Raw genomic sequence first — 27,663 nt, forward strand, 5'->3', positions numbered from 1 at the left:
ATATATATATATATATATTTAAAAAATCAAGCATATTTCCAGAAGTAACTTGTACATAAAATATAAATGTATAAAAAGCAATTAACATTTACATATTTTCAACCATTACAGACAAAATGTAGTGTGTATATAATGCAGAACTTGTATTTCTTCTCAATGAAACCATTTTTTTAAAAAAAGAAAAAAAAAACCAAATCTTTATTTGTGCATTAAAAATGTAAGGAAATTTAGTTATTTCCAAAGATGTACTAATAACCAAAACATAATCCTACCATCTCGAATTGAAAGCTAGAAAATATCTATGACAAACTAAACCTAATGTGTGTGAATTCTGGATGATTACAGAGTAGAATACTAAAACTCAGGGTGCACAAAAGCCTTTTGTTTTGCCAATGTGTCACAGGAGAATGTTTCCCTAGAGTCCACTGAACTCTTTCTCCAAATGCTCAAGTAGCCTGGAGGCTAAACTAGCAATTTGGGAAACTAACAAAACCTAAATGTTACTTCGGAATTGCCTGAACCCACAATTTCTGCCGGTAAACAATATTGAGTTATTATTAAGATTAACTAATAGTAATGAAAATGGGAAAATTTAGTGTTTTCCTCTCTCCTCTTACTTTTCAACTTAGTTCTGTGGTAACCAAGAGCCGTCCCTTTTATATTTCCATAGCTTTGAAACTTACTCTACAAATGAATGTTTTTCTTGCCTTTAGCTGCAATTACTTGGGATCTCGTGCCTTAAGAGATAATCAGCATATAATAAGAACATGTTTAAATGGTTCAGATAAAAGCCTTAGGTTAAACAATTCTGTACATTCATAGTAATACATCAGCATCCTTCTCATTCATTCATTTTCTGTGTTCATATAAAGCATAGAAATGATGTTCCTTAGGATGAAGCAATTGTCTGTAGCCAAAATGAAAAACAAAATGAAGTGTACATCTAATTATGGGCTTCAGGTCTTCAGGCTCAGGCTAGCCAATCCCTTTGCTTATCTTTTTAAATGTTTTTCAATTGAATGTTTTATATTGATAAGACATTTGGTGCAACCCTCTAGGGACGTTAGCATAATCACCAAAGTTACATTGTACAAATACTTCACTTTGCTAAATTGATTATATTCATGTCAGTAATTCACAAACCAATTATTGTATTGTAGATTTTTAATAGAGCTGGCAAGGTACAATTAAAGTAGAGGTAAATTTAATGGGCATATATTTTTTGTTTCCCAATTAAATATTTTTATCGTAAGCTTTCCAACAGAAGATATAACAAATTACAATATTCTCTATATTGCCACCAATCCTTAAATAGTCAATTTTATTCTATGACAGAGGCTGATAAACATCTATTACATTTAAAGCAAACATTTAGGTGTATTATGCAAAACTAGAACATAAACTAAGGTTACAGGGACAATCCAACTGTTTCTGCAGTAATTGTTTTGCCTGCAAACTCAATTTCAATAATTTCTTCATAAAGAATTCATAAAATTCTTCATAAAGGAAGCACACTCTACAAAAGATACTTTAAAAATGGTAGTGAAAAGAGGCCTTAAATAAGAAAGGATTCAATTTTTTAAAAAAAACACCCTCATCTATTTGGATGTGCTAGGGAAATGTCAATTTGAAGTGACTGATGACAAATATGTAGAGAACACTACTTCCTTCCAAGAAGAGGGCCAAGTGATTCTATTAATATAATTCAAATAGGAAAATAATTATTGAGTACATCTTATTTTATCTGTTAATTGTCATCATTTTTGCTTAGGGCATTAAATAAAAAAAGTTGCATTCTTGATCATTCTCAAAGCTTAACTTCAATCACTTTGAATTTATAAACTGTAAACATACTAAATATAACTATTTACATATTTTACAGAATAAAATCACTGCAATAATACTTCCTCAATATCATCTTCTAAAGAATCAAGTGCCTTAACTGCTGGTCTATTTGCTGTGTGTTGCAGTCGTTGTCTTTGGGATATAAAGTTCTTTCCTTCACTAAAAAACAGATCAGTGTCGTTTTTAATGTTGACCATGTTGCCTTTAGCCTGAAAACCATTGTTTGTATTACCGTCTTGTTGAAAATCATTTCTCTTAGGTGGAGTGATTGTATTGACATTGCTACCAAACAGCTGCTCCATTAAATTAGACTTTCTCTCTTTCTTAGTATCAAGACCTACATTTTCCTTAGTGAGTTCATCTAAGAAGTCAATTTTTTGATTAAGCCAGCTTGGCCTTCCTGACCCTTTCCCAAAGGAAGGTACATAACTACCAAATATTACATCGTTGCTTGTACATGTGATGTCTGTAGACTGCGGTTTCTGGATTTCTTCTTTGACAACTGTACTAAAGCGATCTGGTTCTGGCAAACCATTAGTCACTTTCTCTATTGTCTCTGACAAGTGGTGCAGTCTCTTATTTTTTCCCAATGTATAAGGTACAGTGATGGTATCGGCGGTAAGTTCTTGGGAAGCCGTATTTATATTGTTTTGTGTTTCCTTGTCGATTTCATGCATCTTGGCCAGCAGAATTTCTTTCCGTCTTTCCTCCTCTGTTCTGTCATGATTCTGTGTTCCTTCTTCTGAAACATATACTTCTGTCTCTATCTTCACTTTTTCATTTTCAAGCAAACGACTGTTTTCTTTCTTCTTTCTGCCTGATTCTTCTTGCTCCCATTCTGAAGGTTAAAATGCAACAAATTTAGATCTACATATTATTACATTGACATTCACACATGTTGCTAAAATATAATTTAGTATGACATACATAAGTTGAAACAAGCCATTTTTTTCTCCTCCAAAAGGCTGAAAAGAAATTCAGAACGTATGCATTTCCACATTTGTATCTTGTCGTCTAGGTAAAAAAAACCAAACACTACTAATACTATACAGTGGTTCTTAAAAGTGAGTACACTCTGTTGAAATTTGAAAATGTCTGTGTAAATATGACCTAAACATGACCTATTCTTCATACCACTCCTAAAACTAGATGAAGAAAAAGCAATTTAAAAAATCAAAAACATTATCCTTGTTCATTTAGTCATTGATCCAAGGCTACAGATGTGACAAAAGTTCATTGGAAGGAAAATTATTGTTAAGTAACAATTAAGTGCAATGGCATAATTCAACATGTTAGTTATAATTTACAATTAGGATATACTTGATTTTTAAATAATGTAAAGGGTAGTGTTTACCTAGTTCTTTTAAGGACAAGCAAATATAAAAAACTGGTTTTTTAAAAGGGCTTTCTTTTTTTAAAGGAGGAGAATGGAGCTGGATGTTAATATTTCTATCGTCTATATAAAGGTACTGTAATGAAAGTGCAAAACCACCAATTTCCATGGAAAAGTAGATGAACAGACACCTACAAAGAGGATGATATACAAAGATCACCCAGTTCTTCAATTTGTATTCCCTGTTCCCTACGTATATCAGTTCAGATATATGTAGCAAAATATTTAAGTGAAAGTTCATGGAGTCAGAGATATCTAATCCTACATAGTCCCAAAATCCACCATTTACAGCATCCCCAACAGATGACTATCCAGCCTTTGTTCAGATACCTCTAGCAAAGGAGAGTCCACCACCTCCCATAATAATCCCATCCCCTGTTGAACAAGTATATTAGAAAATTTGCCCAGAATTTATTCTCTTGTACTTTACACTCTTTGTGACTTGTCTCATTTTTAGAAATATCACAGAACAATTCTGCTTCGTTTTCTACATCAGAAGAGTCAAAAATATGTGGCCCACAAAAATCCTGAGTGTGGCCCGAACCAGATTAAAATGGAATTCAGAAATAAAACTAAAATACAATAAAACACAGAGTTCATGCTTTTTAAAATGAAATAATAAATTAAACCACCAAGCACAATAAAACACTGGTCTTGCAAGATCCTGCAAATGTTTAACAGAGAGAGAGAAAGAGAGAGAGAGAGAGAGAGAGAGGGCGGGGGGGGGGGAAGAATCTGTCTCCGGTGCATAAGCTCACAGTGTACATATAAAGCTGTGTATGTGTGTGTGTTTATATGTATATTCATAAACATACACTCATATTTATACTATACAAACAGATATACATAGATAGATAGATAGATAGATAGATAGATAGATAGATAGATAGATAGATAGATAGATAGATAGATAGATAGATAGATTTTACAACCCCCGGTATGCCCAAATATTGATTCCCAGCAAGGGTATGGCTAGCTGATGAGAGCTAAATAGCTTGAAATAGATCTATACTAGTCTCCCTTTATTTATTTATCAGCACAAATAAAAAAACACAAATATAACAAAGGCAACAGTAAAAATATTGGGTTTCTGTCGTGATGGACTCTTGTGACGAGCCGAAGGACAGATGATGGAAGCAGTTAGCTTCCTCCCATAATTGGGGCTTACCAGGGGTTGTGACTGACTGACTCTCTCTCTCTCTCTCTCTCTCTCTCTCTCTCTCTATCTATCTATCTATCTATCTATATATGTGTGTGTGTTTTTTTATTTGTGCTGATAAATAAATAAAGGGAGACTATCCGTTTATCAGCGAAGCCAGGGTGAAAGGTATCTATTAGATTTTTTACAACCCCTGGTAAGCCCCAATTATGGGAGGAAGCTAACTGCTTCCATCATCTGTCCTTCGGCTCGTCACAAGAGTCCATCACGACAGAAACCCAATATTTTTACTGTTGCCTTTGTTATATTTGTGTTTTTTTATTTGTGCTGATAAATAAATAAAGGGAGACTAGTATAGATCTATTTCAAGCTATTTAGCTCTCATCAGCTAGCCACACCCTTACTGGGATTTGAACCTGGGCTATATGGCATACTAGGCACACTAGGCAGAGATCTTAGCCATTAGGACTGTAGTCTGCTTCTGAATTGCCATCTTGAAAATGTCCAGAGAATAAGCACTTACCTTTTAATTTGAGACTAGATAACATGGGGATGGTCTGTATTTTTTCCAAATGAGAGTACCATAAACTGTGTGACGTAACCTTCTTATACCTATTCACTACCACTGCCAACTCTACAGGTAGAACCATAAGCAGTAGCTCTCCTGCTGTTCTTGACATAGGAGTTGGGTTGTATTGGGGAGGCAGGTTTATGTAGACTCTGCGGTCCGGAGCTATTTAGGTCTATGGAGACTGCCATCATTACCGCATTGAGCCAGGCACTCAGAGGGGATAGCAGCATCTAACAACCATTCATTTTAAAAACAGCTAGGGAAGTCAGTCTTCATTAGTACTTGGTTAGGCATCCCCAAAATAATCCTAGGAGCTGAAGGCTTGATAAGCGAAAAAACATCCAGAAGAAGGTATTGGTAGGCCACTTCAGTACAGTTACCAAGGACACATCCAGGAAGTTACCAGTGATTGTATTCAAGAGAGTTCTTACCTTTTGCCTAGAGGCCCTCAATACAATGTCAGTGGTTTTTAAATTGTTTCATCCAATTACTGCTTTTGCCTGTCTCTATTAATGTTATTACACCACTGTAATAACATTCACAGCCATTGTTTTCACAAGTGTCTTGGCACCAGACAGTTCCAAACTGGATCCTCAACTCACAAACAAGCAATTACAAATTGCTCCATTATCCCCAGGACATGTCCAAATTATCCCACTGGGGGTAATTACCTCCAGTTTAAGAAGCACTGATCTATGTGATAGGATTCGTTTCACTGCCCCACAACAATCACAGATATACTGTACAACAAAAAAACCTTCTCCATATTATTTACTTATTGCAATGTAAAAATAAAACATTATGTTTATCAACCGAGATGAAATAATCATTATATAAGAAATATAGAAGATGATAATTGGAGGAAGTGTATATATTACATAATGACATTTTCATATATAAATCCTGCCAATGTAAACATTTCTACTTTACCTTCTCTTAGTTTCTTGGCTCTTTCTTCCAGTGCTTGGAGTTCTTGTTCATTTTTTAGTTTCTCTTCTCTTTCTCTTTCTTTTTCTTGGTTCTGTTCCTGCTTGAAATCTTCTCTTTGTTCTTTCGAATCTTTAACTGACTGTTCCTAAAAATATAAATGTGGAATGAAAAACTCTTCAAAAACCATTTGGATGAAATTAGAATGAATATTGTCATTTCAATTCATTTGCAATAACTTCCATTAACTAAAAATATCAGCAAATGATGATCAAAATACTCCTTTCGTACTTAAGGAAGATGCTACTATCTGATATTCAAGATCCCTTTTAGCTCAGCCATTGTCTATTCAGTTCTTTAAGAAAGGGTTTGCAGGGAAAGACTCTCACTCAAAGAAGCAGATAAAAAGATGCTGCCTGATTCGGTTCCACCACAAAACCGCATTCGACTAAAGGGCGCTCGACGAAACCGTGTAGCTGACGTCATCACAGCGCGACAACAGCGCGGAGAAAAAAGCACGCTGTAAACGCTAAACCTAAAATTAACCCCTAAACCTAAACCTAACCCCCCTAAACCTAATCCTAACCCTAAACCTAACCCTTAACCTAACCCTAAACCTAACCCTTAACCTAACGCTAAACCTAATACTAACCCTTAACCTAACCCTAAACCTAACCCTAACCCTTAACTTAACCCTAACCCTAACCCTAACCCTAACCCTTAACCTAACCCTAACCCTAACCCTAACCCTAACCCTTACCTTAACTTGAATCGGCTTGCTTTAAAAGCGCTATTTAAAGCACCCTTCTTTCTCCGCGCTGGCTGTTGTCGCCCTGTTGATGACATCAGCAACGCGGTTTAATCGGGCGCGCTTTAGTCGAGCGCGGTTTTGTCGTGCCACGGCCTGATTCTTCTACATGACTTTTAGCTGGATTCAACTCACAAAATTTTCAGGTTTTAGATATCTGAAGAAACCTGGGCATTCCTACATTTTATCATACTAAAACTTAGATTTTCAATTTGCAATTACAGGTAGTTCTTGACTTACAACCAAATTGGAACCAACATTTCCATCGTAAATCCTTGTGGTTATAAATTGAGTCGGACCAATTATATGCCAGTTTTACAGTGTTTGTTAAGTGAATTACAAGATCATTAAGCAAACAATGCAGTCATTAAGCAAATCCAGTTTCCACAATCAGCGCTTTCCCCCCCTAAAAAAGTGACAAAAAGGTTACAAATTGCAGGATGATGCAACTGGTTGTAAGTGCACACCAGTTGCCAAATGCCCAAATTGCGACCATGTAATTGCAAGGGTGATGCAATGGTCATAAGTGCAAATAGAGATCATAAGTCACTTTTTCTGACTTATGTTAAATGAATGGTTGTAAGTTGAGGACTACTTACTTTCACATCAGCACAAACTTTTCTAATGACATGGAGGGAAGCTGGTGAGTAAACAGAAGACAGTAAAAAGGGAAATTGCGGTTTCAACTCACCAATTGGAGATGCCCATCTTCTTCCTTTTTCTCCACTATTTCATCAGAAATGAAGTCTGAAGACAATGGAAATTCTATCGGAGAAAAGTATCCAGTAGTCTGCACTCCTTTTGTATTCTGTACTTCTCTTCCAGTGTTTTTCTCAACAACTATAATAAATTTTATGCCGCATTTTAAATAATTTTATTTAAATAAAGAGTTTCAGCAACTTCATACCCACTTATTTTATTAATAATATGAATGACTTAAATGCATATCAAAAGGGAGTCCCTTAGAACATCTGTAATGGAATATGGAGCTATAAGAAGACTGGAATGCCGACAGCAATAAAGATTTAAATAGCAATAGCAATAGCAGTTAGACTTATATACCGCTTCATAGGGCTTTCAGCCCTCTCTAAGCGGTTTACAGAGTCAGCATATTGCCCCCAACAACAATCCGGGTCCTCATTTTACCCACCTCGGAAGGAAGGAAGGCTGAGTCAACCCTGAGCCGGTGAGATTTGAACAGCCGAACTGCAGAACTGCAGTCAGCTGAAGTAGCCTGCGGTGCTGCATTTAACCACTGCGCCACCTCAGCTCTCAAAAACCTCTTATAAAGCCAATTGCTTCTTCACACATAACAATACTGCTACATAATAATTTATTCTTCTTTAATCGAGCTAAGAGTTGGTTTGCTTTAGTTTTCAAATGCAAAAATTAGAATAAAGATTGTTTACTTTTCAAACAGTTAAACACTAAAAAGAACAGGCAATGGATTCAATGTGCTAGAAATATTGAGAAATCACTCATTGAGTGATATATTATTTAAAGTAAACCTTCACTATTTTGTATACAATGGTTAATATAGTACCGGTATTTACCTTTTTTTCTTGGTGTGATATCATCTTGTTTTTTGGGTGAGTGTTTTAACATACGATTAGCATATATATTTTTTGCATCTAATTCTCTCTCTTTTTCCTAATAAAAATAGAAACATACAGTCAGAAAACTAAGCAATTCTTATATTTTTATTTCTACAGTGCCTCGTTAAGATTTTTGAGATATACGCCCAATATTTATATTTCAATTTTTATAAGAAATATGTGCTTGAAGTTTAGTTATGTGAGTAACCAGATAATTCTGAAGTATTCAAAGTGTTCAGCCCAGATATTTTATTACTATGATATGATATAATACAACCTCTCTGTCTAGAATATGAACTCTATACTCATGAAAGGAAAATAACTTCTAGATGTGGGATGGGATAACATAAGATTATGTAACAAAACGTGGGTACCACGGTTCAGTTTTATAAGGCATAAATGACCCTGTGAAACAAGGATATAATTTTATCAATCTTTAAACTGATGATTATCAGGTTTTTACAGTGGAATGTACTATATATCTGCAGTATAAGGAAGACTTCTTTTGAATAACATTATTTTACAGCCCTAAATATGACTAATAAGCCTAATAATTTAGACAAAGCCAGAACAGAATTTTATATCACGGGGATTCTCAAACTCCATAGTACCGTAATTTCCTAAAGCAATAACATGAATTTGTGTAACCCTACCCGAAAATATTTTTTTTCATTGGGGTTAGGGTGGATATATGTCTATTTATTTTTAATAATTACATTTTGATCTTTATATAAAATAAAACTCTGAATCTTACACATTAGTAAAATAAGGTTGGATAAAATAAAATTGAGATTTAGTTTTTGCTTAATTCCAAAATTCAAAGTCATGTTTTTAACAATGATGATTTTTCTTACTTTTGCATAATTTCTGAAATCTGAAATTTATTACGAAGGCAGCCATTGTCAATCATTAGGTTGATTGGTGGTGGTGGGGGGGGGGGGGGGAAGTACAGGTAGTCCTCAATTTATGGCCACAAATGGAACTGGAATTTCTCTTGCTAAGTAATGCCGTCATAAAGCATGATGTCATGTGATCATATCACTTGACAACAGAGGTCCATCATTAACCAAATTCCACTGTTGTTAGCCATGGACCCAGCTCAATCCAACCATTCTGGACATCTTCTAGCCCCGAGCCTCGATAAGGAAAGGGATTACTTCCTCTTTAACTCTCTTTATCCATCTGTTTCCCCACCACCACCGTTTCTGTTCTTTTGGTCACCCTTTACCCTAATCTGCAGGGCAGCAAGCAGTCCCAGAATGCACGGCTCGGGGGCTGCTTGTCATACTGCAGCTCGGGGGATTTTAGTGCACTGCAAGAAGCCATAGACAATTCTGAAACTTAAACCACAGAACAGTGTGGAGCAAAGCTGTCATGCCCTGAGAAAGCCCTTGCAGTACAGTGCAAAGCCGCAGGTAACTCAAGTTACCCATGCAGCATAGCCAAAGCCACAGCCGTCTCAGCCAGTTGCCCTCGTCACCCTGTACTCCAGCCTTTCCAGCTGACCCTCGCCATCTTCTTGCTCCTGCTGCTTAAGTGGTATATGCCCTCCATGGCCTGTTGCAAGGCGACTGTTGACCACATGAAACCATCTTCCCCAGATCTCATGGCTAAATCACTCTACATGACCTTAGGCAGGAAGCCTGATGCGGCCAGAAGCTGCCTTGAAAAAAGCCAGGCCAGACATGTTTGGTTAGCAACAGGAACAAGAAACTGCAAAGGTCAGTTAGAGTGGCAGGAGCTGTGAAGGGCCAAGAGCCAACAGGGCATAAATTGGGAGAGGAGATAGGCAGATGACGGAAGCTGAAGTGCTCATGTAGTCAAAAGTGTCAGCGGGCTTGCAGGTACCAATATTGTATTCACCTGATCGGAGGGCACTGCAACAGCTGTAACTTCAGGGACCAGTCATAAGTTTCTTCATTCAGCGCCACCATAACTTTGAATGATTACTGAACAATTGGTTGTAAGTGGAGGACTACCTGTACATTCCCTTGCCTTAAGTCAGCCTCTCTTAAAATGCTGCAGCTTGCAAAATACTGGTAGGCTATACACTGCTTTTGGTGCTCACTCAGAACAGAGCCATACTGAAATAACAACCATAATCTTTGCCCCTTCTTCCTTTTCTTCTGTTTTAATTCCATCTGCAGAGATAACATCAGTTCAGTGAGGACTTCTATGTAAACATTTTATCATTCAGGTATGCTTATTCCGCCTTTCAAAGGCAAAAAGTGATGTCTTTAAAACAAAACAAATAACACTTGGGCTTCATGCACGACTGGTAAGCCTGCTTGGAAATAAAGCACAAGGAATGGACTCTCTAGAAACACACTGCAACCTACATTCGAGAAACGCTGTTATATCAAAAACTATAATTCAATTTCCCGTTAATAGTTATGTTGAACTGTGTGAGATATAAAAAAAAGTATTTTGGGTTAGAAGATATGTTATAAAGATGTTCTATCCCAGACAATACCAATTTTTACCTTTAATTTTTGTTTCAATCGTTGGACTTCCTCTTGGATAATCTTATTTTCTTCTTGGGCTTCGTAAAATTTCTTTTTCATAGAGTGCAGTTGTCTTTGGAAACTGTTATTGGTAAGATCAAGCTTCTTCTCAAATTCCTACAATTCAGCATAATAGTAAAATCATCATGTTTTGGTAAAAATATTTTTAAAGGGACAAAACTGAGGAATTGTTTGCATATAATTATTTGTATAAGAGCCACTTTGGTGCAGTGGTTAGAATGCAGTTCCGCTTCTGCTGACTGCCAGCTGACTGCAGTTTGGCAGTTCCAGTCTCACTAAGATCAAGGTTGACTCAGCCTTCCATCCTTCCAAGGACCCAAATTGTTGGGGGCAATATACTGACTCTATAAACTGCTTAGAGAGGGCTGTAAAGCACTGTGAAGCTGTATATAAGTCTAAGTGCTATTGCTGTTGCTATTCAAATACTTTTCTAAAATGAAATATTTCATTTCATTTCATGGCCCTTCTCAACTCTATCAAAATATTTAAGTTATAAAGAATTTCACTAATTTCTCTTATTTGTTGACGTCAGTGGTTGGATGCAATATGCAATCAGTCAGAAACTGACACTTGTTATTTTCATGACAAAATGTCACCTAACGTCTGATGAACTGAAAGGCAATATAAAGATGTATAAACTCATGAATGTATCTTATAGGAAGTCTGAACTTCAACTACTCAAGAGGCATCAAAACAGAAGTGCTTTCTGTTTATCATAGGGTTTGAACAGAGTTTCATGTTTTGCCCTACCTGGACAAATGCTACAAGTACAAAGGCCAAAAAAATGTTCCATCTGCTCCATTTTCGAGCTCTGTATTACTGTATGCTAACATTTTCATACAGTATAAATTTCCCCTAACTTTCCATTGCAATTTAGAGAGGCAGCATATGGTCATATGTATGACCTTAAAGAAGAAATAACTTGATGACAAGTTCTAGATCCTGCGTTAGCAAACAGTATTACAAATTAATTCCTAGTCAAGTAAAGGTTTTATCATGGTGATAAGGAGGCTAGAAGTGGTTGGAGACTTCTTGCCAGTTGTATTCAGTTTTATTCAGCTTTAATAAAGTTACATGTTATCATTAAACATTCATATTATTCTACTTCCTTTTTCATTCATTTAAACTCCTATGCTTCAATTTTCAACTCATGGTGGGTGGCAAATAATAAGAAAAGATCCAAACTCCCATGTTGCCTGTCCTCTTGATATTCAGCTTATTTAATCTTCCTAATTTAAGTGTTTTTATTATCTTTTAAAACTTTTATATTATTCTGTAGGCCTTCCAGAGTCGCTTGAGCAGTGCAATGGGAGGCATACAAATGAAATAATAAGTCAAGCAAAATTAAATCAAATTTAACAATAGCACAAAAATATTATATGCGTGTTTCCATAAACTTAACCCTAAAGCTGCATTATTAACACTTGCAAACACAGAGTGACAGAGTAACCTTAGAAATTTTATTTCTATGAGTTTGACAAATGAAAGGCCTTAAATAATGGAGGAATTACTATAAGAGAAGTTTAGGGACTATTCTCACCAATAACCTGTCTCTGCATCATCTCTATGTAATTCCAGAAAATCCCCATTCTCCAGGTTTTCTTAGAACATAGGGAAGCTGGTGAAAAGTACTTCATCCTTTTCTATTCGCAGGTACACAAAGCCTTCTGTGAACTCAGCTCCCCTCTTACAATCTTAAGGATCCAATTAAGGATTCTAATGAATTAGTAGTATGTCAAAAGGAAAGGTGAATTCAGAATTTAATTTGCAGTGAAATTCTATACATATTTATTTAGAACTATAAAGTATGTTCAGGAGTAACAGCCCCGCTGTTTACTGGCTAAGATTTTACATCTGTGGATTATAATGGCAATGTTAGTAAATAGCATATGATAGTGGTTCTTTGTCAGATTCAAAGAAATCACAAAACTAAATTGGCCTGTTTCTGTTTAATTTTGGGGTTTTTTTTCCCTGTGAATGAGTGGCCGGTAAGTGTGTAAATATGGCATGCACCATAGAATGTACAAAATAAAGCGTATCTTTTAAAATGCTTTTTTAAATGGCTCTCACCTTAATTTTCTTCTCACTGTCTTCCAGTCTAGTTACTGCAATTGCCAGCTTCTTTGCCAGCTCATCCCGTTCTGGGAGATTCTTATCTTCTGCAAGTTTTTTCAGTTTTTGCAAAGTACTTTTAGCTCTGAATAGCTCTTCCTCTGAAGCCTTGAGTTTCTTCTCAGTTGTTTGTTCTCTTTCTTGTGTTTTTCTTAAGCGCTCCTTTAGTATTCTCATCTCATCATTATGCCGCGCCAGAAGTTGAGAGATTTCATTTTCTGTGTCTTCAAACTTATGAAGGGCTTTCTCATGTCTGTACTGAAGCTGCTTTAGTACCCTATTTTCTTTCTGCAACTCATCAAGTTTGACATGCAGCCCAGTCAGTTCATTACGAAGCTCGTTAATTTTCAGCAGCCTAGCAGAAAGCACTCTCTTTGTAACAAGGCTGATATCTTTGGCAGGAGACTCCCTGGTGAGGCTCTGGGAGTAAAAACCCCAGCGGGTTCTCTTGCTGGGTGCGTATTTAGAGTAAAACGGCTTTGTGGCTACAAAGAAATACAACAAGGTTAAGATTGCAATGAAAATTAGTAAAATCGTACCAGGATTGAAATTCCTTAAATGTACAATTTCATAGCTTGCAAACATATTACAACAATCTCTCAAATGTTCACTTTGAAATCAGCAATCAGCACTCTTGCACCATTTATTTTTTTTAATCCTGATTTTCTAAAAGCCTTTTAAAAAGAAGATACCAGTCTAACAGAGTTCAATATTTTAGCACAGTAAAGGAGAACATGAATTCTTCAAATATATACTGTAAAGTTTAAAAGCACTTATGGGTTAGGGTAGGAGAAGAGAGGCAATAAAGTTGTACAAAAGAAACAAGGAGAAAAACTAAAAATAAATGACTCATCTAGCTGAAACAAAACTAAAATGAAACTAATACTGTATCTGGTGTGCAAAAAATCTGAATCATTTAATGGCAGTCCATCTAGTATTATCTGAGTTTTTGCAGCCCAAAAATATGGTAAACATATTGTGATTAATTAAATAGTCAGTCAGTAATTAAAAATAAAAGAGAGCTTTGTCAATCTTTTAAAAGAAAAACTAGTTATATTTTGTACTGTCTGTTTATGCACTATTATTGCTAAATGAATGTTTAAATGGTCATGATCAGTTGATCTGTTAACTGAATAAGAGACTTAATACCTATTCTCTCTACTGACTTGTATCTAAGATGCTATACTATCAGATGAAGAAAGGAGATATTTATAACTGACTACATTCAATTAATACATATAATTACAAGAACAAAATTATGTTCCAATTTAATTACAAAGAAAAAGCAAGCCCAGGTACTTTCTGTTGAGTAAATTGTACTTTTTTTATTTTAAAACCTAAATGTTAATTTTTTTATTACAAATGTCAGCTTAACTTTGAAATATGCCATATTTCAAAGGAAATAATCTTATTTTCATATAATTCATTTAACACCATGATACACACAGACACCCACACACATAATAAATTGTGTTTTGCCAACTACTCACCATGATAATCTGAATGGCTTTTCAAGTTCTGTGTTTTACTGCTTCTATTTACAGTTTGTATAGACTGCGTGCTGATGGTTGGAGACTGATCAGAAGCATGCGATGAATCATCATCTGAGTAATATGAATTACTGCTTTTATCACTGTCTGATTTTCTGCTATGCCCAGAATCCAGACTCCTTCCTCCTTCCTCCATTACAAGAAACTTTTCCTCAAATAGTCATTTTCCAGATGAAGGCTCATTACACAGTCACTACTGGCTTCTTGTCAATTCATTACCTAAGTTTAGAGAGAGTTGCTGACATCACTTTGGCAATCAATATTTCTCATGTATCTTTTAATCCAAATTCAAAGAAGAAAATGGAAGCTGATTATAATAACCATTTTAAAATGAATGGCAGTGACCAATAATTCTTCCATTTAACGTTTAATTAAGTCTTATTTATGTACATTTGTGAAATGAACTTCTGCAGATTAGAGTTTGTTAATTATAAGTCATGTTACACATTACTATTTTATCATTACTTGTAACACAACAGAGGGATTTCTTCAAAGGAAGATACTAAAAAGCATATGCAGAAGGGCAGCACAACACTTGAAAAAAATACATAATAATAAATAATTCTAAAGAAATAGATATATGAATAAATCATGTTCAGTATGAGAACATTCATAATTTTATCAATTATTAATTTATAAATACATGAAAGTCCTTTGATTTGAACATAGCCAAACATTTTTAAAGTTACCGTATATACTCGAGTATAGGCCGACCCGAATATAAGCCGAGGCACCTAATTTTACCACAAAAAACTGGAAAAGTTATTGACTCGAGTATAAGCCTAGGGTGGGAAATGCAGCAGCTACCGGTAAATTTCAAAAATAAAAATAGATACCAATAATGTTTTTGAATATTTATTTCAAAGAAAAACAGTAAACTAGCGGTGTATTCAATGAAATACTTCACTCACCTCATGATGCTGATGTCCCGCTGTGATGATGATGTCCCGTGCAGCCGCGGGAGCGATGTCCCGCCTCCTATGACACACGGCACAGTGATTCCTATCATTGGATCACTGTACCAGAGGAGGTGGGACATCGCTATGTGGCTGCTTGCCATAACAAGGAGGAGGTGGGACATCGTTGCAGAGCGGCAGGAGGGGGAGGAAGGGGAATCGTAAGACAGCCCTGCATTACATTAGAACGTGAGGAGGGGGGATGGTGCGGTGCGCGCTGCGCGGCAAACTGACACAGAGGGAGGGGAAACTCACAGGGGCACTGGGCCATTCACGAGTGTCACCCAGCGGCATGGCCCCGCCCCTTTTTCTCCTCCATTTCGGGCAAATTTTTCACTGACTCGAGTATAAGCCGAGGCGGCTTTTTTCAGCCCAAAAAGTGGGCTGAAAAACTAGGCTTATACTCGAGTATATACAGTAAGCAAATATTTAAGATGGTCTCAACTAGTTGTTATGTTCAGTTTTTTTAAGCATCCACAGTTCTTACTAAATCAGACCAAACTTTAATCTATACCAAATATTCTTTTTCAAAATGACTAATTATAGGACATGCTGCTTCTGCTGAATCCTTCAGATTCCCAGTGATTCTAGATTTTTCTCTTAGGCGCTGCTTGGAGTATCCAAGCATGGGTTAACTTCAGCTTGCTGCCCAAGGACTGAGTTCAAACTTCGTGTAGCCACGCCTCCTGCTCCCTTTAGAGGCCAGTTTTAAAAAAACTCAGTCGCCCTAAAAGGACGCAGTTGGGAGCTCCAGTCCTTAATTACATGGTTGGACTCTCCAAACAGTAAAATAATGTAGTCTTTTATTATTTTTCTTCTAGAAATAGCATAGGATTGTGACCATCAGTTGGAATGGCCTTTCCTATTCGCGTAGAGCAGGCTACTCGGAGTGAGGTTGCCTTCCGCATTACCCGCGGTTGAGGCACCACGGCAGGGGGACTCGTTAGCAGCTACTGACAAGCCTGGGGCCAGGTAGGTAATTGGGGGGGGGGGGCAGAACGCTGTCGGAGCTCTCTTGTAGCTGCAGAGACTGCCAAAGCCCCTCCGCAGTTTCCCACAGTCCCCGGTGCCGCTCTGAGCCGCACAGTGGCCATTTTGGACTGTTTGAAAGTGGTGCGAAAATTCCTGGGCCATTTTAAACCGTGCTGCCTGATTCCTGAGCAGATCGCTGCTGGGAGGGTCATTAATTGAAGGACCTCCAGACAGGTCCCCCCTCCCCAGGAACAATGTTCCCTAGTGGCTGCAGAGTGTTTGGGTGTTGGTTTGGCCATACCCTGCTTTTATTTAAGCGTGGATCTGCGGGCACTCTGGACTTTTCTGTAAGGTGCCTTTTTGTCCCGCTTGAACTATCTCTTGCTTGGATTTGGGACTTCAATTGACTATTGCCTTATCACCATCTACAACAACCCGGTGGTGTAGAGTTGACTGGTTTTGCCTTGCCTCTTCAGCATGGCATCCACCAACGCAGCCGAGAAGATAGATCAAGCAAGCTCACCTCCCTCTAAGCGTAGCAGGTCAGGGTAAAGGTACCAGGAACCCTCCAAAAGGGAAGCTGCCCAAACCTCTGAAGATGTCTAAAGCATCAGCTAGGTTGGCGGAGCCAGAGGGCCATGTTCAAAGCCATTCTCACTAAGGCCAAGGCATCCTCCATCCAGATGGGCTTCTCAGGCCAGGCCAGCAAGAACACCACAGAGCAAGGAAACAAGGAGGCCACTGGGTCCAGAGAACCAGGGGGCTCTGGAGAAACAATTTCAAAAAGCCCAAAGGTTTGAACGGCCTCCTTCCCCACCTGTGGAGGCTCCTGCCAGGCCTTCTCTGCCCTCCTTTCATAGGGAAATCTCACCATCCCTGGTGGAGGAAGGGGACTTTGATCTATCGTCAGACCACTCTGGGAAATCCTCAAATCCTTCCCTAGTGGGAAGGTTAATACAGGAGGTCTGTTCCCTCATAGAGGAGGTGGTTCCCTCACTCCAGCCCTTAGATCTAGGGACCGTCGCCCAGCTGAGGACCAGGACCACAATCTCTCCAATGAGATGAGGGAGGTCACTGCCAGCGCAATATCTCAGGGCATTGCTGAGGGCACGAGACAGGTCACTGCCTGCCTCGCCAGGGCCGTTCTAAGGTCAGGCTTCAGGAGGCGGGTCCCAAAGACCAGACAGGAAGGTCTATTTCCCTGGCTTCCCCAGCTGTCAGCGAGGAATCTGAGGTAGAGGAGGGTGGTCAGGAGGCCCTGGAATTGTGGGAAGACGAAAATCTAGCTCCTGATCCCCCCCGCCTTTTCTGGATTATTTAAACCTTCCATGTTCAAGGCCATCCTCACTAAGGCCAAGGCATCCTCCATCCAGATGGACCTCCCAGGCCAGGCCAGCAAGGATACCACAGAGCAAGGAAACAAGGAGACCACTGGGTCCCCGGACTCAGGCGCTGGCCTCTTCAAGGAGGCTTCTCCGCCCCAAGAGTTAGTTCCAGTTCCCCAGCTGTTCCTGGATGTTATCCAGCGTCAGTGGGCTCAGCCAGGGTCCTTGGCCAATCCGAGTGTGGTAGATAAGAAGCTCTACTCAATGGAGAGCAATATTGAAGATCTCTTAAAGCTTCCCCTGGTGGATGATCCCATAGTTGCCCTAATTTCCAACTCCGTTCTTCCAGCCGATCTGCTGGAAGGACTTTAGGTGGAGAATAAAAAAGTGGAGAAGTCCTGTCATAAGACCCATCAGGCCATTGCATGGGCCATGAAGGCCTCTTTGTCCTCCTCCTATTTCAACAGGGCCCCACTTTTCTGGCTCTGTAAACTACAAGCCAAATTACCAGCTGGCGACACTAGGTTGTGCCAGAAATATTTGGCTGACGCTTCACTTAATGCCACCAAATGATGATGGAAGCAGAAGCCCTAGGGCGGTGGGCAGAGTACCACCTCGAGTCATTGAGAGCGGATCACATCTGGGGGAAGGAGAACGTGACAGCGGACTGGCTAAGCAGAACGACCATTAGCAACTCGGAATGGCGAATTCATCCATCTCTGTTTCACCAACTGACCCAGAGGTTTGGCCTTCCGACGATAGACCTGTTCGCCAGTCCAGAGAACACACACCTCCCCCAGTTCTTCTCAAGGTTCCAATGTTCCAGCGCGGAAGGGACGGACGCCCTTCGATGCTACTGACCTCCCAGCCTAACCAGGATATTCTTTCTTCCCACCCTGGGACTACATAGCTTGGGTATGTCCCATGCTTGGACACTCCAAGCAGCGCCTAGGAGAATGACTGTTGGCTTACCTGAATGGTTGTTCTCTAAGCACTGTGGGAGTGTCCAACCCCGCCCTGGGGCATCCGCAGGTGCGTATGTTACCACCTCTGAGGACATAGAACATCTAGTTACAACATCCTTCTAGGACTCATCCCTTTGTTTTTTAAAACTGGCCTCTAAAGGGAGCAGGAGGCGTGGCTACACAAACTTTGAACTCAATCCTTGGGCAGCTGAAGTTGAAGTTAACCCATGCTTGGACACTTCTGCAGCGCCTAGAGAACGACCATTCCAGTAAGCCACAGTCATTTTCATTTAGAACATAAGACTTCATACTTTTTTATCATTGGTTAGACTTGTTTTCCCCAAATTTGTCTACTCGAAATCTTTAAAAATTAAATCTAATATGAACAGGACTATTTTTATAGTACTATATTATATAAAATAGATCATGTAAACATTAAAAGTCTGGTACTCAGTGGAGAAAATACTGAACAATGAACCAATATTTTGACTTCCTTTATGACAACATACAGTCTTTCATGTTCTTTCATTCTAATATGAGAAAGAAGACTCTCCATATTGTTTAGCATATGGAAGTTTACTATATTATATTTTAACTAAATGTCTCAGAGCATAAAATGTCCTATGGCATTTTATCTCCATCCTTTGCCGCTAACTCTAAATATCATTTGTTCATTTCATCAGTATAATGTACAATTTTCTATCTTTAAGTGAATGTGCATCTTCTCGGTTTAATGTTCCTTCTCGTCAGAGGTAAATTTAACCATTAAATTATGAAATGAAAGTCACCTTTTAAAAAAAATCACCATTTTTGCTATAATTCTGATCTCATTTATCTAAAAACTACTTCAATAAATCTCCACAGATGCCTTTTGGAACAATTCTTGCCTTTGGCATGATTATTTCGACTTTAATGTTCATTTGACAAAATAAGAAAATGAAAGCTTTATTTAAAGAGAAATTGTGTAGAATTAACTGGGATGCCTTCCACAGTAAATACGTTGTATAGAGATGAAAAACAGAGACCCGCATTTTAACACATCAGTGTAAATTGCAATGGAAAAAAGTGTTTTCAAATTGAGGAATTCATAGTTATTTGGAGTAGTCATAAATGGATACATACATATATGTCACATTTCAATTTACAAATGCAGCTTAAGAAAAATTGCAGTTCTCTAAACAAAATTTTATGTGGGAATGTATTTTTTCCGCATTTACATTTACTGAACAAACTCAGAAATAATGTTTTAACATTACTGTTGTAATTCTAGGCCAATTTTTTTTCTGACAAGTTCTACTGAATTTAATGGGATGTACTTTTGATTGGACCATCGTAAAGTAGCAACCACAAATCAAAAACCATAACATATTAATAACTGAGGAAAGCTTTCATAACTAAAGGTAATGTTAGAAATGTTCTCAGAGAAAGGTTTTACAAGTATAATGTTGTCCTATCTACAGTTCCTTATAAAATTAATTTGCTTTGAAAGTTGTGCTATGGATGTGTTTTCATAAGACAGATTTTTAGCATTAACATTTCCCAGTAGAAAAAAATGATCATATTGTGGAAATATAGCATTAAATGTAATTAGTTGCAGTAAAGATACCCTAAATTTGAGCTTTATTCCTGGGACCATAGCCATGCAGTTTTCTGGGCAGTATTACAGACATGGTTTGTTATTATGTACATCTAGATGTTTTTTTCAATGTTCTAATGTAGCCTGCAACCGTAGAATTGCTAGGCAGTTTCTCATCCAATAACTTGCCAGGGCTGATCCTGCTTAGCTTCTGAGATCAGCAAGGGCTTGGTAGGTGGGTAGGTGCTGCCACCTGCTGAGGTAACTGTTATAAACAGAAAAAACTAATGCTTATTTGAGGAAAAATTGTTAAATATGTCTAAATTCAACCATAAATTCCTAAATTAGATATATCATGCTCTTCTGCATGTTTTGGTGGATTGTGACTAAGGTATTATTATTTATTTAAATAATAATGTATTATTAATAATTTAATAATTTATGTATTATTAATTATTTAAAAAGTTACTTTGTTAGTTCTTTTAAAAGCATTTTATATTGCATTGAGAAATTCTTAAAAAATAAGCTCATACTTAGGAAAATACGATTTTCTATTCTTAATATTATTCCCTTCCTGTTTACTAATGAAAGCAAAATTTACTAAGAAAATGCCAATAAATATATTATGAAGATAAATCTCAAAAGAAGCTTCTGGTAACTTAAAAAAAAAAAGAAATAGTAATCGTGGCCTGATTATTATTAGTCAAAGCATCCTTCTAGAACAGGAGTCTCCAAACTTGGCAACTTGAAGACTTGTGGACTTCAACTCCCAGAATTCTTCAGCCAGCCATGTTTCTAAGTCCACAAGTCTTAAAATTGCTGAGTTTGGAGACCCCTATTCTAGAATTACTATCTTTCTACAGTTTTGCAAATTAGTTAAAGTTACAAGATGATAAATATTTAAGAGCACAGCAGGCCATCCTCAGAAGAACCTTACCACAAACTGTGAATGGCCTGCTTTCAGCAATAGTTTCCTGCTGGTTTTGCACATATCCACCTGGAAACCCAAACAAAATATTTTTTTTATTTGTTTTGCCAATAGGGAGCTGAGCGCAAATATTACAATAAACCCTCAAAGATGCAGGTCTCATAGGAAAGAAAGGGAAGCAGATGGGCAGGTGTCAATATCAGATGCACACTGACATCAAAAGTGAAGTTTTGAAACACTGGCAAGGACAACTCTGGAAGGACGAGGGAAATTAAGGGAATAGCTGTCATCTGCAAAGGTTAAAATGGGCCGAGCCACTCTAATGGCTGTTGAAGATGTGCTGCTGCTTTCAGTCCAGAAAGAAAGTGTGGCTTTGGGGCCTAAAATAGATTAGGCAGGGCTTGTACTGCTGAAGGCTTTTTAATACAAGTGTGATATAAAGTCCCAAAAGTGTTTGAGAAGAGAAGTGGGGAAAGAGTGCTGGAGAAGAAAGGGACTGGCATGGAAATAATATGAGGACCTTCAGTGAATTTGAATATGGGGAAAAAAAGAAAAAGAAAGGTCTTAGTTGCAAAAAAATAATTAGCTAGATCAGGGGTAGTCAACCTTTTTATACCTACCACCCACTTTTATATCTCTGTTAGTAGTAGTAGTAGTAGTAGTAGTAGTAGTAGTAGTAATAGTAAAATTTTCTAACCGCCCACCGGTTCCACAGTAATAGTGATTTATAAAGTAGGGAAGTAACTTTACTTTATAAAATTTATAAAGCAGAATTACAGCAAACCCCTACCGCCCACCATGAAAGCTGGAACGCCCACTAGTGGGCGGTAAGGACCAGGTTGACTACCACTGAGCTAGATGAAGGCCAATTGCCCCTTTGTCTGAAATAGAGATAGAGGGATAAGGGTAGATAGATAAGGAGGGAAAAGATTGCAGCTAATACTTGTGCTTCTTCAACTCTACAGTAAGTTGGAAAAAGTATTAGAATAAAGTACATATTTATTAAGCTTGTATCCTAAAATACACATAGTTAGATGGTTAAGAATTGATCAGGGCTAACAACTGGAGTTCAGGAGAAAAAAAATCTCTCACATTTAATTTCAAAAAGACTGTCTTATCTACCCTAAAGGATAAGGATCAACTGTTGACAGTAGAATGTGGAGTAATTTAAGTGAATACAAATTATTTTTGCAAAACTGGATAAAGAATTGAAACTTTTTTTTACTTTTATTGGTAATGAAGAAGAAAAACAAAATACTGTTTTGTGCTGTATCTTTTCAATCAGGTTCATTGAACCCACAGATATGCCCTGTAACACGAACCATATTATTTAAATTGCTGTGGCATTAAGAGTCTGATCTATTTATTTAATCTTTTAAACAGTTTAACAGCTTCCAACAATTATATTTATTGCCTAAATAAATTTTTACATTTTACATGAACTTAAATATAGTCTGCCAGGCTCTGCCCAGATTAATACTCTGCCAACTTTTAAACTAATTTCATCAGGCTAAAGAAATGTTAGTTTTGGAGACTATTGGTTTGAAATTTGTGTGACTTCAGCAATTATAAGGACTTTTACAATTAAAAAAGTCTTAGCTATCATGAAACCCTTTCATTTAATTTTAATTACTATCCTTTTAATTTCAACACAAACACACACATACATTCATATCATCCTGAAGGTTATCTACATTTTCTTGAGTACTGTGAGAAGATATTATACCTATTTTCAAATAAGCTAAGAATTTTAGCTGCTAAAATAGCTTCACCCCCCCAAAAAAATTGGTTGAGATTATTCACTGATAGGCTTATTTGAGAGTATATACAAGTAGTCCTCAACTTACAAAAGTTCATTCAGTGACTGTCTGAAATTACAACAGCACTGAAAAAAAGCGACTTATGACTGTTGTAGCATCCGATCAAAATTCAGATGCTTGGCAACTGGTTTTATGACAGTTGCAGTGTCCGGGGGTCATGTGATCATCTTTTGTGAACTTCTGACAAGCAAAGTCAATGGAGAATCCAGATTCACTTAACAACCTTGTTACTAACTGAACAACTTCAGTGATTCATTTAACAACAGTAGCAAAAAGAATTGTAAAATGGGGTAAAACTCACGTAACAAATGTCTCGCTTAACAACAGAAATTTTGGGCTTAATAGTGGTCATAAGTTGAGGCCTACTTACACTTTATCCATAAGTACAGTATATAAAGTAGTCATCTTTCCCATATATACTCGTGAACAAGCCCATTTCTGGATAAAGTGACCAAAATACCATGAAAAATATATAATCTGTTGATTATCCATAGGTAAGCCAACTGTGAAAATTAAAACATACAATTATTTTGATGGTTAGCTTACCTGCAGCTGTGAGTTTTTTCATGGTACTTGGATTAAAAATTTGAGGATCAGTTTATCTATGAATATATGTGATAGTTTAAAATTTAGATAGATTTTGGCTAAATGAGGAAAGTAGTAAAACAACCCAGAAAAAAATGGCAAATCGCTCTGTATGAAAAGCTGCCAGTTGAGTTTCACTGGTTGAAATTTTAATGTGCCTGGAATAAAATTACATTTATAACAGCTACAATAGCACAGTAGAATTTAAAATCATGAAAACCTATTTCTAGCCTTTCAGAATCATTGTATAATTTTTCCCTCATGGGTTTTATTTTCAATGATTTTCAGTTACCCGCATTTTTCGGAGTATAAGATGCACCAAGATTTTGAAGAGCAATTTTTTTTTAAAAAAAGTAGGTAGGTAGATAGAGGGATAGAGAGGAAGAGAAAGTGAGAGAAATACAGTAGGTAGGTAGGGAGAGAAAGAGAGTAGTTAGGTAGGTAGGTAGGTATGTAGATAAAGGGATAGAGAGAGAGAAATAGACATAGAGAAATACAGTAGATAGGTAGGAAGAGAGAGAGAGTGAGTAGGTAGGTAGGTAGATGTTTCCAGGTGTATTTATCCATGTGCTGGAGAAGGAAATCACTGACAATCTGCAGCACCTAAGACTCTGTTTCTGCTGGCACAGCACTTGATCAATGTAATTCTCATCAATCAGTTAAAGAGCTTTCCAAAAGGGGAGGGAAAGTTTTTGCACTCTAAAACCTCCCCAAAACGGCCTGTTTTTCGCAAAAACAGGGCCTTTTTTTAAAAAAAAGAGAGAGAGGCATAAATAGCCTTGGGGGGGCTTGCAGAGTGCTCCTGGCGGTGGGGGGTGGGCAAAAATGAGAAAAATACAGCCAGTTTTTTGCTGGTCTCATTAACTTCCACTGAACTCAGTGAGATTTGGCTGTAAGTAAGCACAACTAGGGTTGCATTCCTTTGCAAATATTTCAGGTCCTTGAACTATTATCTTTTAATTATCCTGGGTATAGGTAAACATAAAGAGTTACAGAAAGAAAACAACAACAACTGAACAAGCACCTTTGACATGTAAGAAATTCCGTTTATGACATTTCTACGCAAACTCAAGTTGTATTAAAATCGTGGTGTTATCTTTCTAATCCACTTTTCCTCCAAGGGAACATCAGTCGATATCCTTTCTTCCACTTTTACTCCACAACAACCCTCCTGGGTAGGTTCGGCGGGGAGAGGATTACCCGGCGAGTTAAAAAATGCATTAAGAGAGCTGGGTCGGGGAGGCAACTGACCCATTCTATGTGCCAGCCTCACTGGCAAAACCCAATAAAGCCGCCTGGCTTTAAAGGAGCCACCAGTCGTTTCACAGGGTCTGAAAAGGGGGAGGGGAGGGAAAGCTTTGATAAAGCGACGAGGACGCGGGGGACGTATGAAGCAGTCATTTCCCAACCTGGGACAGAGGCTGCCAGCGAGGCACCGAGACAACGCGATCGCCAAGAAACTTGCCATCCCGCCCGCCACCCCGGGTTTCCGGCTTCCTCCCAGCGAGCCCCTCGCCCTACCTGACTCCGGGGCCTCTTCTTCCTCCCCCCCCCTGACGGAGCCGGACGGTTACCGGGACTCCCTTAAAGGCGTCACCGCGTCACCAAGGCGTCCCAGAATATTTACAGCAGGTTCCAAGGTAACGCGGGTGAAGAAAGCAAAGGGGCGGGGATAAGAGGGAGGGGAGGAGGAGGAGGTGCCTCTCAATGTCTGTCCTATTGGCTGCCCGCTTTGTCAAAAATCCTCACCTGAAAAGCCAATCCCCGCGTCTGATTAGTCCGGAAAGGGCGGGAAAGAGAGGAAGGGCGGCGTTTATTTTTTTCGTGGAGGGAGGGGGGAGGGAGGGGGGGAGGCTATGCAGGGAAGCGGTCTTATTGGTTGGTGCACCGGAAATTCCGAGAGAAAGGGGAGTCCTCTGATGATGTAGGCGGAGTGGTTTTTATCCCAGCTGCGAGCGGCGAGTTGTCAGTCTGACGGAGTCTAGTGTTGTGTTCGCGCTCCGCTAATCTCGTATTAGGGTATCAATTCAAACTCCCTAAACGCTGGAGCATGGCTATCCTCAAGTTTCTTCGTAAGCTCTTCAAATGTGCTTTTCCTAAGCAACCTTAAGAAAATAAGGCATATTTGATCAATATTTGATCTTATTAAGATAAATATTTATTAAGGTATATATTGATCAAATATTATCAATATTTTCCTTATTAGGGTAAATATATGATTCTTTTTAACAATCTTTCTTGTACTCTAAAAAGGAATGACACCAAAGAGCCATGCATTTTAATCGCAGTGAGAGCTCAATTTAGTAGACATCTGTGATACAGAAATTTTCGGGACCAGTCATTTACAAATAACATCATGTCATCTTTATGCGAATGACACAAATCGGTGCAGTGCTGTCTCTTTATATTTAACAGATATTTGTGATTATTAGAAAGCCTTTTGTCAATTAGTACATTAGAAATGAGCACAGTGTGAATATCAGTGGGGGTATTCATTTAACACAGCTTAAAAATGCCATTTTATGTTATTTTTGCTTTGTATTCATTCAGCGATTCAAATGCTATATATACTCCAAAGTGCTTTTTATTATGAATGAAATCCCTATCCTTATTTTATCTGCATTTTTAAAAATTGTGTTTTCACCTGAAGTGGCTCATAGAAGATTTTTTGTTTTAAATGTGGAATGCAGAGTTGAAAGAAATGTTTGAATTTGATTCCAAACAGTATAGGTTCTTTATTTTAAAAATGCAGGTAGTTTTAAAGTTACAACAGCACTGAAATTGTTTATGACCAGTTTTCAGACTTATGACTGTTGCAGCATCCCCTTGGTCACGTGATTTACATTCAGATGCTTGACAGCTGACTCACATTTATGATAGTTGTAGTGTCCTGGGGTCCTGTGAACATCTTTTGCCACCTTCTGAGAAGCAAAGTCAGTGGGGAATCCAGATGCACTTAATAACCAGGTTACTAATTTAACAACTGCAGTGATTCATTTAACAAATGAGGCAAGAAAAGTCGTAAAATAGGGCAAAACTCACTTAACAAACTTCTTACTTAGCAACATAATTTTGGACTCAATTGTGGTTGTAAGTTGAGGACTATCCATATAAAAATATGCAACAACAAATAATGCGTCCAGACCTTATATAAATATACCTAGAAAAACATTTGCAGTTTTGCCATTGCTGTCATTTCTCAAATTTTATTATGAAAAAACATTTAAGGTATGAGATTCACTACCACAAATCCTTGGATTACGAATGGAATGGGCAGGATCCATTACATTTGTAACTCGAAGGCTACCTGTATTCTCACCTTTTTTTAAGGTCTCCTCAACACTGTCCTAGAATAACAAACTTGGTCTTTCACTGCTACTCACATTTATCCTTTCATATATTAGTGGGTTTTTTAAATTTATTATTATTATTAGAATTTTTTTTTTTGAATAAATACAAATACAACACACAGAATCCTCTTTCTTTACATAATATAGAAAGTGTGTCAATTGGTTACAAAAAGCTTTCGTGCATCTCTTCCACAGTCATCACGTATAATACATATCAAATCATATAGTTTAAATCAAATATATTTATAGATATTACTATCATCATACCTCAATTTTCATTTGCCCACAATTTTTTTAACGTCCTTTTGTATAAAATATTCCAAAGTTTAAAGCATAACCACATAATGGCATTTTGTTAGCTATTTCCAATATCATCCAATAACATTAAATCCTTATAACCTAATTCTAAATAAAAATCAATAATATTTAGTAACCAAGTTTCTAGTCCTCCTTTCCAAATCACTGTTTACAATTTATACCCAATTTCCTTTTATTAAGCCAATATATACATACATGCATATATACATACAAACATTCATACACACACACACACAAACATATGTTATTATCATTATCATCAAACATTTATTTGACTCTGTCCATTATCATAACATTTTTTGACCTAATACTCAGTTTAACTAGATTCAATTCAATGTTTTATTATTAGCTTTTAACATAACAAAATTTCTAATCTTCCTTTC

The 27,663-nt window shown here is 37.6% G+C and overlaps 1 protein-coding gene across 2 annotated transcripts; it reads right to left on the reverse strand.

The window, feature by feature from the left end:
• Positions 1-22: 22 nt before the first annotated feature.
• Positions 23-25,277, reverse strand: LCA5 (lebercilin LCA5). Of its 2 annotated transcripts, none has more exons than XM_032216822.1 (8): positions 25,134-25,277; positions 14,426-14,704; positions 12,894-13,420; positions 10,782-10,919; positions 8,257-8,353; positions 7,395-7,543; positions 5,899-6,043; positions 23-2,683 (listed from the first exon to the last, which is right to left on the reverse strand). In XM_032216822.1, the coding sequence occupies exons 2-8, from the start codon at positions 14,619-14,621 to the stop codon at positions 1,890-1,892; spliced, it is 2,046 nt and encodes a 681-aa protein (XP_032072713.1). In that variant the 5' UTR covers positions 14,622-14,704; positions 25,134-25,277; the 3' UTR covers positions 23-1,889. The 2 variants fall into 2 exon arrangements, with proteins under 2 accessions (XP_032072713.1, XP_032072714.1); XM_032216823.1 differs by lacking the exon at positions 25,134-25,277 and adding an exon at positions 21,217-21,798.
• Between the last annotated feature and the right edge of the window lie 2,386 nt (positions 25,278-27,663).

The sequence above is a fragment of the Thamnophis elegans genome, chromosome 4 (assembly GCF_009769535.1).
Source record: "Thamnophis elegans isolate rThaEle1 chromosome 4, rThaEle1.pri, whole genome shotgun sequence".
NCBI classification, from domain to species: Eukaryota; Metazoa; Chordata; class Lepidosauria; order Squamata; family Colubridae; genus Thamnophis; species Thamnophis elegans.

Coding starts and splice junctions, on each gene's coding strand:
- LCA5 (XM_032216822.1), bottom strand. CDS start 14,621: ATGGAGGAAGGAGGAAGGAGTCTGGATTCTGGGCATAGCAGAAAATCA. Junction 10,920..12,893: donor ACAGTGAGAAGAAAATTAAG/GTGAGAGCCATT, acceptor GCTGAATTGTAG/GAATTTGAGAAGAAGCTTGA. Junction 7,544..8,256: donor TATCACACCAAGAAAAAAAG/GTAAATACCGGT, acceptor AATTTATTATAG/TTGTTGAGAAAAACACTGGA.